Raw genomic sequence first — 18,534 nt, forward strand, 5'->3', positions numbered from 1 at the left:
ATATATATATATATATATATATTGCTTCTAACATGAATTAGAGCTGGCAAGCAGAATAAACTTGTCTTCTATATTTGATTCTTGCTTCCAGCTGACTCATAGCCAAAGCTACAAAAAGTTTACAATTAGATGTAAGATAGCTGAGCTGTCTTAGTCAATCTGTTTTAATGGATTGGTACCATGTTAAGAGGAAGAAAATCATTCAATTTCTATGTTTTGAGATGAACTCACTGTTTCCATGGTTACTTTTCTTGATGTATGGGAAATCTTGTTACAGTTTTTGCTTCCCAGATATTAAACTAAGATTGATAAACCATCTGAAGAGATCAAGTAATATAGTCTAGTGAAGAATATTTGAACCTTAGATCTGTAGAAGTCAGTGGAAATTCATCCTTTTCATAGATTATACATATATTTATCCACATGCATATACATCTTTATGTTTGAGGAGATAGGGAAGAAGGGATAGGGGAGAATAAAGGGGAAAATTGTCTTGATAAAAATTAGGGCAGTTCGTTCCAGAACTACAGATGTAAAAATCCATTAACTTTATTTTTTCCAGGCATTAAATTAATGTGCTCATGATTCTTCCTCATTGCTTCCTTTTAAGGCAGCAAGATCTAGTGCTAAGATCTTCTTATGAAAGACAAAATTCTTTCCTTGACTCCGAGAATCATTTTGGCAAAGGTTTTATTTTAGAATTATCTTTGTATATATTTTTCTTTTATTTAGAAACAAACAAGTAAATCTAAATTTAAAATTTTCATTTTAAATGTTTTGAGTTCTATAGCTAGGTATCTCTTAGTTTTGAATAAGATGGGAAATCCGTTTATTTCCCCTTATCAGACAAAATTAGTTTTTTCAATAATTTCTTTCTGTTCAACCTGAGTTACTTGAGAATTTTGTTTCCCCCCCCAGAGGCTAAATAGACCTATTTTTTAATATTTATTTTTTAGTTGTAGTTGGATACAATGCCTTTATTTTATTTATTTATTTTTATGTGGTGCTGAGAATCGAACCCAGGGCCTCGCACATGCTAGCCAAGTGCTCTACTGCTGAGCCACAACCCCAACCCCTAAATAGACCTATTTTCATAGAGGCTTACCTTGATTATTACTACTTCTCTTTAACTTACACTTTACCCTTCAACAGTTCATAAAGACTGAAGCAGAGTATATAGACAACAAAGCAGTGGCTAAGAAATAATAGAACCAGTCCTAGAAGCACAGTAGTCAGATAGTTAGGGGTGAAGAAAAGTTCCTTTAATTTCAATTCTTCTCTTCTCAAATACTTTCCAAGGATTTGTCAATGCTGAAAAGCCCAAAATTAGAGCTTCATATATTGCAGAATTAGTGCTCTATTCCTTTATTTTTAGCCAAAGGGAAGCTCCTTGTGAGCTTAATTTTCATGAGCATGTGTGGAGAGGGCTTAATTTTTTTAAAGAGAAATAGTATCGATATTTAAACTATGTCATTAAAAATAACTGAAGAGAAGAACGGGTGACTTACCTAGGATGGTTACTTCGAAATGTCCAAGGCTTCGAGCACTCATAAAGTCATCAAGTTTTGGGGGTCTTCCTTCTGGTGGTACATATTTTGCAGGCTGAGAATTGTACTGCTGAGTAAGAAACTTTCTGTGTTCTAAAATAAATTTCCGTGGAATACTTTCAGGGTACACATGGCTGTAATGTAGGTGGTCTATTAAGCCAAAACTTTTCTCTCTCCACATTTGGCTCTCCCACCTATCACTTATGGGTTTTCTGCCCTTGCCTAATGTACTAGCACTTGTACTTTCTTGACCTGTTGAAGACACAACGAAACAAATGCATCTGACTTATAAGCTATTTAAAACAAGGCATTCACTATGAAAAAAGTATAGATTAATCAGGACTAGATGAGAAATTTGAAAATCAGTCACTTAAAACGCAAAATGAATATCCAAATGATAACTCTTATCAAAGCAAGGAAAGAACTAGATTCACTGATTCCAATAGATTAAAAGCAATATTTTTTCTGTATTGTCAAAGTTATCGATATTTGTAATTATCTTTTTTATTTTTTGGTACCAGGAATTAAACCCAGTTCCATTCAACCACTGAGCCACATCCCCAGCACTTTTTATATTTTACAGTAAGGGTCTTGATATGTTGTTTAGGGCCTTGATATGTTGCTGTGACTGGCTTTGAACTTGAGATCTTGCAGCCTCAGCCTCCTGAGCTGCTGTGATTACAGGCATGTACCACTACACCTGGCTATTATAATTAATTTCTTTATATTTTTTTCTGTATTTTCCAAGTGTTCTTAAATAAACATACATTCCTTTTATATTCAGTCACAAATTCAAGTGAAATCAAATTCATGAGAATGGCACCATTTAGAGGTCACTCATTATTGGTAGAATTTGAGCTTAAAATAAAATTTTGTTTATCTCTGCTAAAAGTGACCTGAACAAATATGATCTTTACTCTAGATACATCTCCTCTTAAGAAGGATCATTTATTATATATGACAATCCTTTTATATATAAATAACATAGAAAACAAAGAAGGAACTAAATTGAGATGAAAGAAATTAATTCTTGCTTGTTAAATTTTTATTTTTTTTGTGATATTGGAGATTGAACCTAGGGTGCTCTATTGGTGAGCTACATCTCCAGCCCTTTTAAAATTATTTTTCTAAGTGGCCCAGGCTGGACTAAAACTTGTGATTTCCCTGCCTCAGCCTCCTGAGTAGCTGGGATTATGGGCATATACCATCACATCTAGCTTCCTCTTCAATTCTTGAATGTTCTAAATCAATTTAACTCTTATGTACAACTTACCTAGAATGTTTAGTTTCAAAGGTAGAACATAATTTATCCCTTAAACATTATGACATTCATTCAACAAATAATAATAATAATAATAATTGTTTTGTACAAGGTATTGGACCTAGGGGTGCTTTATCATTGAGCCACATCCTCAGGTCTTTTTTTATATTTTATTTAGAGACAGGTTCTCATTGATTTGCCTAGGGCCTCAATATGTTACTGAGGCTGGCTTTAAACTTGTGATCCTCCTGTCTCAGCCTCCCGAGCCACTGGGATTTATAGGTGTGTGCCACCTTGCATGGCCCAAAAAATAATTACTGAGTACCTATTATGGGTCAGACATGATGTTAAGAAATTTGTACAAAAGATATTCTAATTGAATAATATACCCTAGGAACTGAAGACATATGGTAAAATCAGAAAAATGGATGTGGAACAAGACTCTCTAGTTAGTTCTACTAGCTAAGGAAAGCCAACAGCAACTCCCTTTCAGAGTTTAACGAGCTTGCTCTGTTGCTTCCTTGTAGACTGCCTATGTCCTGGTACTGATTCTTACCCTAGTATTAAGAAACATTATTGAGACAGAAGATGGTTTTAACGGCAAGATTTCAGTACAGTTAACATACCACTTCTGCTTTTCAGATTTTATTGCATATTCCAAGACTACTTGCTTGGTTTCTTAAGCCTAGATGAAGACTTACCAAAATTGGAGTACAAAGTAAAATATTATATTGAGTTATAAGGAAAGATTAAGAAATTTGAACATATATTTCTTACCAAGAATCTAAAACACTGCAATATTACAAAAGAGTTTTTTAAACACAAAATTCAGTTGATGAACATACTTAATTGACTTCCAATAATAATGCTTGACAACAAACGGGAAAGCAATCCTACATGGAAAAGAAAGGAATAAAATTAAATCTAAAAGAAATACTCAAGAGTTAATAGGACGAAACAGAGGAGTGGGAAATAGTTTCATCTTTTGCATTTTCTAGAAATAAATCTCCCTTATTCAAACCAATAAAGGCACATAATTTGAATATCATTAAGTTGCTATTACAATGACTGAAACCATAAAGAACATCTCTCTCTTATTTGTTCTAGAATACAGCATGAAAAAGGTATGTGCTGGGGCTGGGGATGTAGCTTAGCAGTACAGTACTTTTTAACATGGCCAAAACCATGGGTTTGATCCCCAGCACTACTGTAAAAAAAAAGTTGAATGCTACAGTAGTTTTCAAAAAAATTAAGTACTTACATTTACCTTCTGGGAAAAAAAGTCATTCTTGACCCTTCCAGAAATAACAATTTTTTATATTTTTTTATTTGGATGTTAATACTGAGGACCATCAAGATATTAATGCTTATAGGAAAAATTCCTCTAAATCATATGTTTTATTATTTTTATTTTAGCATCATAATTACCTATCCCAATTATATATTCATAATTAATTAATATAAATGGGTCTGAAACCAGTACAGGAGACATTGGAAATGACTGGTTGTGAATAGCAGCATTTCAAAGGAATGTAGGAAAGAGACAAAATATATCTACTACAGCTCAGGTTTTTCTAAATGTAGAATGGAAAATTGTGAACTGGAATTCTTTTATTTTTAGCTTAAATGCTGTTAAAATTGTTGTATGGAACATGTTTTAAGCCTACTTTTACACAGGTAAATACAAATTAATCATGTAGCAAAATTATATTTCTATATTTTATAATTACAATTACTACTTTATTATTTTAGTTACTCATTTAACTCTTATTTCTAGTGAGATCAGTTTTATGATTTAATGAGGAAATTTTTAAATAGGAGACTACATTTAAGTTGTAAAGTAATGAAGGATGCAGTACAAAATATATATACAGGCCTGGAGATTTTCTTCATAATATCTACTTTGAACATTTCATTATGAGGATAATAGTAGACAAGGATGTATAGAAGCATGGGGGAAGGAGAGGAACTATTTTCCTTGTCTCTTTCCCCTTTACCTCCACTCACCCCAGGTGGCGCAAGATCTACAAGGCTAAAGAAGAACAGGGTATTCCAGTCAGTGATAAGGTCTATGTTTGGTGGTAATTATATAATAGACTTTTTAAAGGATTATAAAAGCCAGGGATTACCTGTAATCCTTTAATGTCTTGTGATGTTAGATGTACCGTTCTTATTAATTGTGAACTTTTCAAATGTATATCACATCTACTTATCTAAGTTACTAGATATAAAGGATAAGATATTAAACTTTATAGACTTCAAAATACCTGTCACAACAAACTATGCACACATTAACTACATATTCATAACATGAATGAATTTTGAATTTGCAGACGTAGAAAAAAAAAACAAAGCTATCATGAAATATGTCTGGGAATATGTTGGTAACAAGGTTGACAAATATAGATCTATTCTTTTATTTTCTTTTTTTGAAATTCTAGGGATCAAACCCAAGAACTTGTACATGCGAGCCAAGTGCTCTACTGCTAAGCAATTTCCCCAGGCCACATATAGAGATTTAATTCATTCACTGAAATTTCAAGATATCTTCTAGTATATGAATATGCTATATTTTATGTATATATCCTCTGTTAATTAACATTTAGCTTTCAATTTTGCCTATTATAAAAAATGTTCTAATAAAAATCTTAGAACAGATCTGCCCATGTGGCCAAAATGTAGGGGGAATCCTGGGGCACAAAGTATATACAACATATTTTCAACCAATTAGGTATTGCCATATTGTTATTAAAAGGTAGTTAATATTAGTGCATTAATCTAAGAAGGGGGGGACATGACTCTATTTTTCTCTGATATACACAAATATTTGCTTATATTATAGAAACAAATAATGGAAAAAATGAATGATTCCATTAACTCAAAAGTCATCCATGGTGGGAGTGAAGGGATAAGATGTGGGGGACAAGGATAGAAAATAAAATTCTTTAAATATATATTCTTTTGCATATTTGACTTTGGAACCATGTAAATAATTAACCAAATTATAAAACAAAAGTACATACTTATTTAAGGAAAGCAATATCTAAACATTAAAATAAAAGAGGTGAACCTAAATGTCTATCCAGTAGATGGTAGAACCTTACAGAAAGGAAGAGTATGAGTGATTTTTAAGCTATAATAATTTGATTGTACATCTTTAGTGGGGTAGAATTTAAACGAATTGCAACAAAACAAACCTTAAAATAATTATTCTGAGGTTGTTTTTATATGTGTTGGGTTAATGCAAATAAGTTATTATCTGATATTCTATCATCCCTAGGGTTTTAAGAACCAGGATTCTTACAGTAGGAAAAAAAAGTTTTTTTTTTTTATTTCCTAAGTGGAAGTTATTTAGTTGTGAATTTGAATCTGAAATACAAATGTGAAATCATTACACATTTTGTCTTAATTGACCAACCAGCTAACAACCAATCAATCAGAGCAGCATATTTTCTAGTTCTGTCCACTGCAAAGGCTTAGAGATAATAACTAGGCTAGTATAAATGAGTACACATAATGCCCAATCTTTAGTCTCTTAAGTATGAGAGCTCTGTGGAGAAATGTCTGATTCCATGTCTGGGTAAAAAATAATCAAGATAAGCCTGGAAATATGATGTCAAACAAGATAGCAAACAAGCAAATAAAAAAAGAAAACCAACTATGGAACATTACTAAGGTCATATTAAAAGCACTCATAAGGGCTGTGATTGTAACTCAGTGGTAGAGTGCTTGCCTAGCATGTGTGAGGCACTGTGTTTGATCCTCAGCACCACATAGAAAAATAAAGAAATAAAATAAAGGTATTGTGTCCATCTATAACTAAAAATATCTCCAAAAGCACTCAAGCAAAAATGAATGGTTTCCTAATTCACCAAAGATTGAATAATGTGAGCAACAATGAGGGTGGTAACTGCAATAGGAAATAAAAATTCAGTATGTTTAAATCCATGAGTTTATAATATTAAAAACACCAAAACAACAATGACAACTGGTCACCTTTGGAAGATGCTAGAGATCCAACTCATTACTTTGAAAACTGATAGAGTGAAGTATCAAGCATTTAGCTCATCTTTACAAATAGAACTAAATAATGGGTAACCAAATAATAGATGAAAGGAAGTTTCTTCTTACAGAGCTTTTCAGCTAATAAATAAGGAATGATAGAATTAGGATATGAATATTTTGCAACACTTCATGAATTAACAGACCTAAACATTTATCATCAATGGTTGATAACATTATAAAGAAACAATCAAACCTTATGAGTCTAGCAAAATGGCAGAATAGGTATCTCAAAGTTTCTGACACTTAACAGAAATATTGAAAAGCAAGCAGAAAATATCAGTACTCACTGCCAGAAATCTGGAAAACAGTCAAAGGTTTAGAGCAACCAAGTGAACACTAAATCAGGAAAAAGGGAATTTAACAATAGTAAAAGTTTTGTGGCATTTTTCCCTGTCCTGATCATTGAATCCAGAGCCTTGACATTTTGGCATTTTTTATTTGCCCTTGCTCCACGATTTCCTGGCATGGCTGCAGTCTTGAAGAGGGTAACTCGGGTTCTCACTGATGGGACTCAAGAATTATTATGTAGTCATGTTCTAACCTGCCCAGGGTGTACTTGAAGTACTGACTGAAGACTCTGGTCTCTGTTTCACCTAACATGGAAATGATCCAGCTGAGAAAGCAGTGGATATGGCTTGAAAACATTGTAAATTGGACAAACAACCTGCAGACACCTGGGGCAGAAGATTATGGTTTAAACATAAAATCAACTGCCTAAGACCATGGAGGAAAAGCCAAACAGAAACTTTTGTTGGGAAATTGGTGCATTTAAAGCCATCCTGGGGAATTAAAAAATCCAAGGACAGGCCCAGTACAAGGTACACAGTCAGAAAAGACCTAAGATATTAAGGTATTAACTCAGGCTGCTCCTTAGGTCAGTGCAAGTCTAGCTAAGTTTGACAGAGGACCCAGGCACAGAACCAATCTGCAAAGACTGGGAGAGGTAGTATTTCATTTTAGTTTCTACTGTTCAAAGAACTCTCTGTCAGAACAATAGCTGAAAATAAGCTAAGAAACAGAGTTCTGTGGCCACACACAACAAGTAATAGTCTGCAAAAATTTGGGATAAGTTACTAGACAATGGGATGACTACAGCTTTTAATAATAACCTCCCCCAGCAAACCCTGAGAAAGGGAATCATCTTATTTCCATAGTTACCAAATTGTAATATTTGAATATCCGGTTTTCAATGAGAAATGAAAGGCATACAAGGAATTAGGAAAGTAAAGTGCAAAGGAAAAACAACAACAACAAAAGCAGTCATAGAGGAAGCCCAGATACTGGACTTGTAAGACAAACACTTTAAAACAGGTATTTAAATATGTTCAAAGAGCTAAAAGAAAACAGACATAGTTCTAAAATAAACCAGAAAAAAAATGCATGAACAAATGCGAATATCAATAAAGAAAAAAAAACATAAAAGGAAGTGAATAAAAAGTCTGATATTAAAAAAACTGAAAAACAAAAATTCATTTGAGGGTTTCAACAGTATTTTTGAGCAGGCAAAAGAAGAAACAGAAAACCCGAAGGTCAACTGGAATCATCTAATCTGAGAAGAAAGAAAAAAGAATGAAGAATAAACAGAGCATAGGGGACTGGTGGGGCAACATCAAGCTGCCTGACATTCACACTGTAGGAGTTAAAATAGGAGAAGAGAAAGAGAAAGATGTAGAAAGTCATTATTTCTTCAAATAATGACTCAAAACTTCTCAAATTTCAAAAGAGATATGAATCAACACTTCCAGAAAACTCCAACTGGGATAAACTCAAGGAGACCTAAAATGATTCAGATTATAATGTAATTGTCAAAAGACAAAGAAACACGGAAACAGCAAAAGAGAAGCAATTTGTCAAGTGCAAGAGTCTTAATGTGTTTAACAGCAGATTTCTCATCAGTTACCAGAGGGCCAAAAGGCAATGAGATGATATTTTCAGAGTTGTGAAAAAAAAAGTCAAATAAGGATTCTATATGTAGCAAAACTTCCTTTCAAAAATGAGGAAGAAATTGAGATGTTTTAAGATGAACAGCAGCTGAGGGAATTTGTTACCATTCCACTTATCCTGCAAGAAGTGCTAAAGTTAGAGTGCTTCAGATTGAAATAAAGGATACTAGGCAGTAACCTGAAGTTAAATGATGAAATAAATATAAAATTAACATTTTCATATTTTAGTTTGTAACTCTACTTTTTATTTTCTATATGAAAACAAACGTATAAAACATAACTATAAATATATGTTATAGGGCATAGAATGTGTAGATACAATCTGTGCTGACAACAACATAAACTGTGCAGGGTAGGGAGAGCTATACAGGAGGAGCACAGTCCTATGCTATTGGAATTAAGTTGCTATAAATTCAAACTACATTGTTATAAACTTAGAATGTTATAGTTAATCCTCAGAGCAACCACAAATGAAACAGTCTGCTCTCTCCCTCTCTTTGTAGGCTCTATAATAGTAGATTCATTCAACATTGGATTGAAAATATCTGAAAAACAATTGCATCTGTATTGAACATGTGCAGACTTTTCTCCTTGATATTGTTCTCTATATAATACTGCATAATAACTATTCACTTAGATATCATAAGTGATATACAAATGATTTAAAGTACATGGGAAGATGTGTGAAGGTTATATGCAAACACTACTTATTATATAAAATTTGAGCATCTGAAAATGTTGGTATCTGTCCTGGCCTCAATCCCTTGATCAGTCTATTTCCAGTTTCTGGAGTATAAATTCTTTCATGTGTTACATCTGATCACATTGCTTTAAAGTAGTACATTTCCTTGGGAAGTTTATAATTTTTTTAACCATAATTAATTTTCTGTAGTTATTTTCCATGGAAGTTGCAAGCACCCAAGCTTATAAGAACTCCCTTCAAGGAAGTTTCACATTTAACCCTTGTCAATACCTTAAGATCATAATATCACTGATTCTGGACCAGCTATCAAAAGATAATTCCTTATCTCAATGTCCTCACCAGTTGAGTCATGTGAATTATGACCACACTTCCAGGCTGTATAGATCTGATATTCTAATTTATCACTGGTGACTTTCCCCTACCTAGTACCCAGGGAATATGGGAAGCTCTTCAATAATTCCCTACACTAAGAGGCATAATTTCTCTGGCTCCCATAACTTCCCAATTTTATATTGGTTCTTCTTCACATGAAGGAGGCCTGTGGTCTGGAATCTCTTTTTCCATGTATTGATTATACTTTAGCTCAGGAAAATTAAGGACTTTATTTAGTTCTGAAATGCCCATGAGCTGTTTTAGTTTTGGTTCCTATTCATTACTAGATTTAAATTATATTTGTGTTGCTTTTATGTTTTTTCATTCTTATTTTGGACTTGGTTATATATTTGTATTATAATGTTTTCTCCTTTGGTTTACATGTTTTTTTGGAGGGGGTAGCCAGATCCCAGATCCTTTTGTGGCTTTTTGATCTGCCAGAATTGGCTAGAAGTCAATCTTTTCTTTTATTTTCAATCCAACAGACTATTATTTAAGTTTCTTCTTTCTCTAGTCTAAAACTTAATAATTTATATTATTTTATTTCAGTTAGCACACAAATGGTAAATTTATAGGCTTTTTTTTCAGAAAAAGTATGGAACATGAGGGAAAAGATGAAATTAATTTACAATAATCACTGCCTATGAGATAAATAATATAAATACAAAATCTCAGCATAGAGCTTGGCACATGAATGTTCAATCAATGGCTGGTACTATTATTATATAAATTTGTAAAGTACCATGTTGTTTTCTGTAGGTAAAACTGAAGGGATAATTTAGAGATGTTAATGTAAAAGTTTTTATGAAGTGTGATCATCAGCTGACAAACAGAATTACAGGAATTTAGTCAATTTCTTGCACATGTAGAAACAAACAAACAAAAACCTAAAATCAATTATGGTTTTCTCCTTAATTTTTAGAATTTAGAATCCAGGTAAGATCCATTTTCTGAGAAACATTTTCTTTTTAAGTCTCAAGTTATGCTTAGTTAGGAAAAATAGCCTTTTATCCATGAGTTCTGAGGTTATTTAATTTATTTATTTGCTAAAACCAACCAAAATGCTCATTGAAACATTTGAACTAAATAGTAAGCATTATTTAGTGAACAGCCTGTCTAGAATATGACACATGAAATAAGAAAAAAATGTCATTAGCTAATGCATATAAATGTAACAGATAAGGCTAGTATAGATGGCTATTATTTAAGAAAAGAAAGACTAAAAATTTTTACAATAGAATCGTTCAAAATACCACAATTTCATATTATGTAACAATCAACAAACACCTTTATTGAAATACTTTGGAAAAGTTCATTGAGACTTCAAATTTAATGAGAATATAGAATAAAATGACAGTGTTGCCTCTGTTTAGGTGGGAAATGAAAAAAAAAGAATAATACCAAAAAGAAGGATGGACATAAAATGCTAAAACATCTAAACCAGAGAGATGATCTGTTTCAAATAAGATCTTATACAGGGATCAACTCTCTGGACTAGATTTTTATAGTACTTTACCCTCATCTCACTTTTGTTGTTAATCTTAATTTTTTATATCACAGTAAATCCCACTTTCATGTGTAATTATAAGGTACTAATTAAAATAAATAAATAAATGGGAGACCAGAAGAGTAAAGGAAGGCGATCAGAGGAAAGAAGGAGGGAAGAGAAAGAAAAAGTACTGGGAAATGAAATGGAGCAAATTGTGATATATATGCATATTGAATAATCACAGTGAGCCCACCACTATGTAAAATTATAATGCACTAATAAAATATAATAAAAATAAAATAAATCCAAAGTCAATAGCAAAGAAAGGAAGTAAAACTTTTAAAATTCATTTATATTTATTCTCAATTAAAAATTAAACTTCACAATTAGTTATTCTTTGGTTAACTAAAAGAAGTATACTTGCAGGGCTATACTACCACCAAAGAAACCAATATTTGTTTGTATTTACTTTCACTTTTAAAAACATCACTACTATTAACCAATTTACTATGTCAAATAATTTGTACCTGATATAGATATTTGATAGTAGGAAAATTTTTAAAAGGAATATGGACTAAAAAGACAAATAAGAGTCACTTTTAAAATGAAAAAGTATATTCCACATGTAGAAAAACTGCTTTCATTTTGTATTGACACTGGTTACAGTCTAAGAGTGTACAAGAGCACCTCCAAATGGACAATGAGATACATGTTGCTAAATATAAATGGATTTCTTTTGTTAACAAGGAAAATATTTTACAGGCTTTTTGATGAATTCTAACTTATAATAAATGCCCCAATACTGGAGAACATTAACCAACATTGTTGGGCAATATTCAAATAACATAACATTTATTTTCCTACCATAGTCAATGGCACTAGACAGAATCATGTGCCAAAATTGCCAACTTAAGGAATTTTTTACTTTCAGAAAGTTGCTATTTCTTGGAATGACACTCACTTAGGCATATAGTATACTATGCATATAGGTAGATTTATTAATATTTATTTTACTTGCAAGATCAACTCACAGAAATGGATAGGACCATGAATCCACACCAAAAATATGATGGTCATAGTCACAAGCAAGACTGATAAGATTTTGACTACTTTTTTCCTGTCTACCACACATGTGCTGCTTCTTGAGGGGGATTAGCCTAACTTTCAACTCTGCTTTGTCAATATTTTCTACTTTCTACTAGAGGTTAATGGAGTCCCTCTCAAATAGCATTTCTGTTTAAGGTCATGTTTTTTTCATATTTTATCATTTTAATACATGGTGGCTGTTCATATAGCCTAACTACTTGTTTTTAGAAATATTTTAAGAATTTAATTCACATATTGTTATACAAATTTATGGGGTACAGTGGAGTGTTTTAATAAGTAATAATCAAGTCAAGGTAACTGGCATATCTACCACCTCAAACATTTATCATTTGTGTTGAGTCATTAAAAATCTCTACTAGTTATTTTAAAATATACAATTAAATGTAAACCATACTTACATCACTGTTCCATGGACTATTAGAAGTTATTCCTCTTATCCTGTTGCAGGACTTTTGCACAGAGACACAGGACACCAGGGCATTGAGCAGGAAGCAATGTTTATCTGTGCCTACACAGACTCAGAGCATTCTTATTCAAAGGCTGAGCATTTAGTGTAAGGAGGCCTAGCTTTATATATTTTTGTTAGTTTCCTTTTATATACTAGTTCTTTGTTTCCCATATAAGGTAATGCACATCCTAGTTGGACATTTTATTTCTATACTATAGAGTACCAAAAATGTTACAACTGAGTTGTGGAAGGCTCACATTGATACTGATGGTACCATGTTATCTTTCCTTTGTTCTGAGAAAATCTCTACCACATTTCTACTGCACCCCCTGTACCTGTTAGCCATTTTGTTTTTCACTCCTCTTTCCCAGCCTGTAGTAACTACTATTATAATTACTTTAAATTTTGGGATGACACAAAATTTATCAGTATTTTTGACAATGATCTAAGCTAAGATAAACCACTTATATTTTCCTAGTAGCAAGTATGACACAACAAGGCAGAATCAAATCAAACAGTAAGATACATATAATTGTTCCATATAGGTTTCATAAATAATAAAAATAAATAATAACAACATACTTTGGAAGAAGCTTGACGTGCCAGGCTTATTTCCTTTTGTTTGTGCCAAAACCTCTGGCTGAGGTACAGCAACTCTACAAAGAATCAAAATAAAATAAATAATAGTTTAAAAAAGTGACACTAATGGGAACAAAAAATCCTAGCTGGTTCTATTCAAAATTTATTTCAATTCAATAAATGTAGAAAATATGCAGGCTGTTTCTTAAAGTAATGTATTAAATATGAATGTGGATATAATTATGAAAATATCCATACATAATATCATTTAAATACTGAAATAAATTTAAATTTTCTTCTAAGGAGTATTCCATTTGAGGAAGCATTTGACTTTATTAAATTTCAAATAAAGATGGAAATATTTTCATTCTCATGTTTGCTTTGTTCAACAATTCTGAAAAACAACCTTGCCTGTTTCTGCAACTTTGTTTCATTGTGTTTTTAAAGACCCATGGTCCTTCAAACTTTTGTGCTTTTCTTTCCATATGGAAAAATCCTATACCCCTTTTGTCTTGTTAACTCCTATTTATCCTTCAATATTTAGCTCAGGCTTTAAGATGCCACCTCTGATCTCTAGTCATGGCTAACTGCACCTTGTACATGCTGTTACAGTACAATGAATAGACTTCTAACATAGCATGCATTACACTGTATTGAAATTATAGGTTTATAAATCTGTACCTTACATAAGATCAAGCTTTCTACAACAGTATAGACTTTATTTTGTTTTTGTATCTACCTCAATAACTATTCATTGAACTGAAATGAGTGAATGAAAGGGGAATCATCTTATTTTGAAGCTAAGGAGAATCATGCTTTTCTAAGGAAAATTTTACCTTATGAGCTTTTTTGCAATATTGCTGAGATTTTTCCAATTGTTGCATTTCCAAAATTAAGAGCATAAAGTGAAACAGAAATGTCATATTGTAAAATACCACATCACATTGCTCAACTTAAATAATCAACAGATTTATCTCCTCTAATAGTATTATTAATTCTGCTAGTCAGTTATTGATGAACCAAAAGAAGTAGTGTTAGTGAAGGAAGAAAGAATCATTTAACTATAAAAGTCTGCAAGTAAAAATATATTTTACAGTTGAGTTTTAAAATTTTTTCAGCTGTATGTAAAAAATAAATAAATAAAAAATATTATTTTCAGCTAATGAAAACATGGTTATTTCTAGAAATTAGTAAACAAAATACATAAACCCTAAGAGAAGTCTAAATAATTAAAAATAAATTATTAAATTGCACATATTTTGAGATCCTTAAGCATAATGTACATATTTCTTTAAAAGGGTGATTATAACATGATTTTATTTCATCTGAAATAAATGAGGATAAAAAGTTTTCAAATTCTAATGTTGCCATTATATGGAATTTTAAAGAAGTGGTTGAAGAGAGTCTCACTGGAATATATAATCATTCATCCCAAGAATTTGGTGAACGGTTAAATGTGAGAAGCGGTATCTGTGTATATCAACTGAAGAAACTGGAAAAAAGATGAAAACAAGAATAAAAGGATAACTGAGTATAAAAAGGGTAAACAGGGCTAAAAGAAGAGAAGATAAAGATATATATGGTGCATAGTGGCAGAATATTATAAAAATTATGTCAGGGGCTCTAAATTACACTATAATCTTGCCTTTATTATCAATTTATTGACTTCAGATAAGAAATTTAGATCCTATAGTACGCCATTTCCTCATCCTATTTAACAGGATTATAGTTAGTATTCTTGTAAACTTATAAATGATCTTTAATGCAATGAAATTAAAGGTATTTAATATATTAAATATAATAGATATATTATCTAATCTGTACAATTGAGATAATTATCTTGCTTCTCCCTCACAGGGAAGTTGAGGATCAAATGAGGTAATGTAACTGATCTTGCGTTGTATATTGAAATGCTCTATATAATGAACTGAAGGAATGTTTTCAGTATCTTCTTCCTAAAAAAAAAAAGCAGAAGACATTTCACATGTCTTTTTTTATTAAGTTGCTAATATAAGCAAATTAGAAAGTTTATTATAATGATCAAAAATGTTATAATCCTTGTTTTTTTTTCAGTGCTGGGGATTGAACCCAGGACTGCATGCATGCTAAAAAAGCACTTTACCACTGTGCTACATCCACAGCCCAGTCAGTAATCCTTAATTCAAATTAGCAAATGACTTCCAGGCAACAACCATTAAAAAAAAATCTTTCCTACAGTGTTTTTTTTTTTCCCTTAGGAGATGCTGAAAATGATTTTTAAGAGTTCACCTAACCTTGGTATGGTTCACTTTCTCTGTTTATAGAGTAAATATATTAAATAGAATTAAACAAAGAGGTTTCAATGACCCACTTATTATAATTTATTGGATTTTTACTGTATTTTAAAATCTAACATAGAACACTCAGTAGCCCTTAAGTTGACTATCTATCATTAGAATTAAATTGTTGGTGGATATAAGCTCCTAAATACTGTTATAGTACCAATAGTTAATCTACATATTAGAGTTAACAGGTCATGATTTCAAATGGTCTAATTAATACATTCAAGAAAACAGGAAAAGATGGACAAAACAGATACAGAATCTCAACAGTAAATATTTAGAAAAAGAAGCAAGTGGGCTTCTTAGAACTGAAAATCAGAATAGCTGAACTTAAGAACTGTGGTTATAGAACCATGGTAAAGGCTATATTTCGTGTTTTTTCTTGCACAGTTTCAAACATGTTTGGAATTTCTAAGTGATAGGAGTACCTTTTTATGCTAATGAGTTGACTCTAGTGTGTCCCTGGATAGTTTCAGGATTGGGGCTTGTCTCCAGAAAGACCAAGCAAGTAATCTGTGAGTTGGAGCACAGAGCTAGCTCAGACCTCCTGGGAAGGGAGGATAGATGGATATTTACTTCACTCACATAGTCAATGAATCAATTTATCATGCCTAGATAATTAAATACGAACAACACAAAACAAAAATCTGGGTAACAAGGCTTGATGGAGCTCTATGGTCTGTGAACACATTGATATGCCAGTATTACATAAAGAAAGGGCACAGAAGCTCTACATTCCTTCACAGTCTGTGTCCTATGTGTTTTAAAATTTGGCTATTCCTGATCAGTCTTTATTAATAAAACAGTGATTGTTAAGTTCAGTGATTTCCTAAGTTCTGTGAATTGTCCTAGTACATTATCAAATCTCCGAGGTCTGAGGAACCCTTGAACTTATATGAACAATTTTATAACAACAAGTACTACAATTTAGATGTGAACATTAAATTCTTTTGAAAAACAAAACTGTCAAAGAAATAGAAAATATGAATATTCCAAAAATCTACTAAAGGAATTGAATTTCTTTCCCCAGTGAAAACCTCAGACCCTAATGGCTTAACTAGAGCCCATGTAAACATTTGAGGAAGAAATAACACCAATATTACACATTATCTTCCAGAGAATAATTATTCTTCCTATTATTTTTAATGTGGCCAGCATAAACTTGATGTATAGACCTGACAAAAATATCATGAGTAAAATATTTATAGACATTTTTATCATAAACGTGGGGACTAAAATGCTAACCAAACTATTGAAATCAAGTCCACTGATATATAACAAAGGCAATAATATATCATAAGCAAGTAAAATTATAAAAATGTATAAATGATTTAATATTCAAGAAATTAATGAGTGTAATTAACTATGTGACAAGAATAAATGGTAAAAATTAATAGATAAATAGAATCAGAATAAATATTTGGTAAAATTCATCTTAGATTTATAAGAAAATTTTAGCTTCTAGGATTGAAAGGGAATTTACTTTATCTTTTAAATTTATTCACCAAATTCCTACATGGTGAAATCTTGAGAAATTTGAGTTCAGAAATAAGACAAAGATGCTCTTTATCTTTGATCAATTATGTTCAATGTTGTATTAGAGGTTGTAAACAGTACAATAATGCAAGAAAAGGAAATAAAAGGCAAAATTATTAGAAAGGAAGACATTTGCTGATTACATGAAAATAAAAAAAATCAGAGAAAATCCGCAATAATCCTAAAAACTTTTAGAAATAATAAGTCAATCTATCAAGGTTGCTACTTGATATTTGGCACAACTACTATAAAAGACTAGAGGTTGAAAAATCTTAAAATCTAAAATGATTCTGTAATCTGCTTTATAATTATCTTTGTATTCCTGACACTTCAAAGAAACCAAAACTGTTGATCATCTACAATTTATAATAGTTGCACTTTACATAGGTAAGACCCATGCTTGAAAAATTGGTAAAACATGTAAGCTATAATATATTAAATTAAAATAAAATTCAAAATAATATAAACATATATATTTTTAAAAGTAGTACCTGCTTAAACTCTTTCAAATTAGTCCATGCTGAGCATGGCCATATAAGATGGCACCTGCTATAAGTTAAATTGTGTTCATTCCCTCCAATTCATTCATATGTTGAATTCCTAACCACTAATATCCCATATGTGATTTTATTTGGATATAGGGTTACTGCAAATGTAATTTAGTTGATTTAAGAAGAGAACATACTGAAGTAGGTGGACGCCTAATTCTGTATGACTGATGTCCTTATAGAAAGTAGAAATTTGGATACAGACAAGCATACATGGAAAAGTCCATGTGGAGACAGAAATGATGCTTCTGCAAGCCAAAAGAAAGCACCAAAAGTTGCCAGAAAATCACCTGAACAGATTATTTCTCACAATCCTCAGTAGAAACCAACACTACTAAAAACCTGACCTATGGCATTTAGCCTCCCAAACTGTAAGATAATACATTTCTGCCATTTAAGTCATCCAGTCTATTGTATTCTATTTTAGCAACCCTACCAAATGAATACATATTTTAGTACTGATAAGTGTAATTGCTGTTGTAACGAATACCTAAAAATGTGACGGTAGCTTTAAATTAGATTTCAAGTGAAAGCTGAAAGAACTTTGAAGGGCATATAGAAAAGGCCTAGACTGCCTTAAGGAGACATTCTTAGAAATATGAACTTTAAAGGAGG

The 18,534-nt window shown here is 31.7% G+C and overlaps 1 protein-coding gene across 4 annotated transcripts in view; it reads right to left on the reverse strand.

The window, feature by feature from the left end:
• Radx (RPA1 related single stranded DNA binding protein, X-linked) overlaps positions 1 to 18,534 on the reverse strand; it is a 44,209-nt gene that overhangs the window by 13,817 nt on the left and 11,858 nt on the right. The window contains exons 8-10 of one of the 4 annotated variants that reach the window (XM_048796830.1): positions 13,518 to 13,591; positions 3,654 to 3,701; positions 1,509 to 1,640 (exon numbers count right to left, since the gene is read on the reverse strand). In XM_048796830.1, coding sequence (XP_048652787.1) covers positions 1,509 to 1,640; positions 3,654 to 3,701; positions 13,518 to 13,591 — 254 coding nt within the window. Of the gene's footprint in view, positions 1 to 1,508; positions 1,800 to 3,653; positions 3,702 to 13,517; positions 13,592 to 18,534 lie in introns of all 4 variants that reach the window. The other 3 variants (XM_015497971.2, XM_048796831.1, XM_048796829.1) reach the window with 3 other exon arrangements.

The sequence above is a fragment of the Marmota marmota genome, unplaced genomic scaffold (genome assembly GCF_001458135.2).
Source record: "Marmota marmota marmota unplaced genomic scaffold, marMar, whole genome shotgun sequence".
Lineage (NCBI taxonomy): Eukaryota > Metazoa > Chordata > Mammalia > Rodentia > Sciuridae > Marmota > Marmota marmota.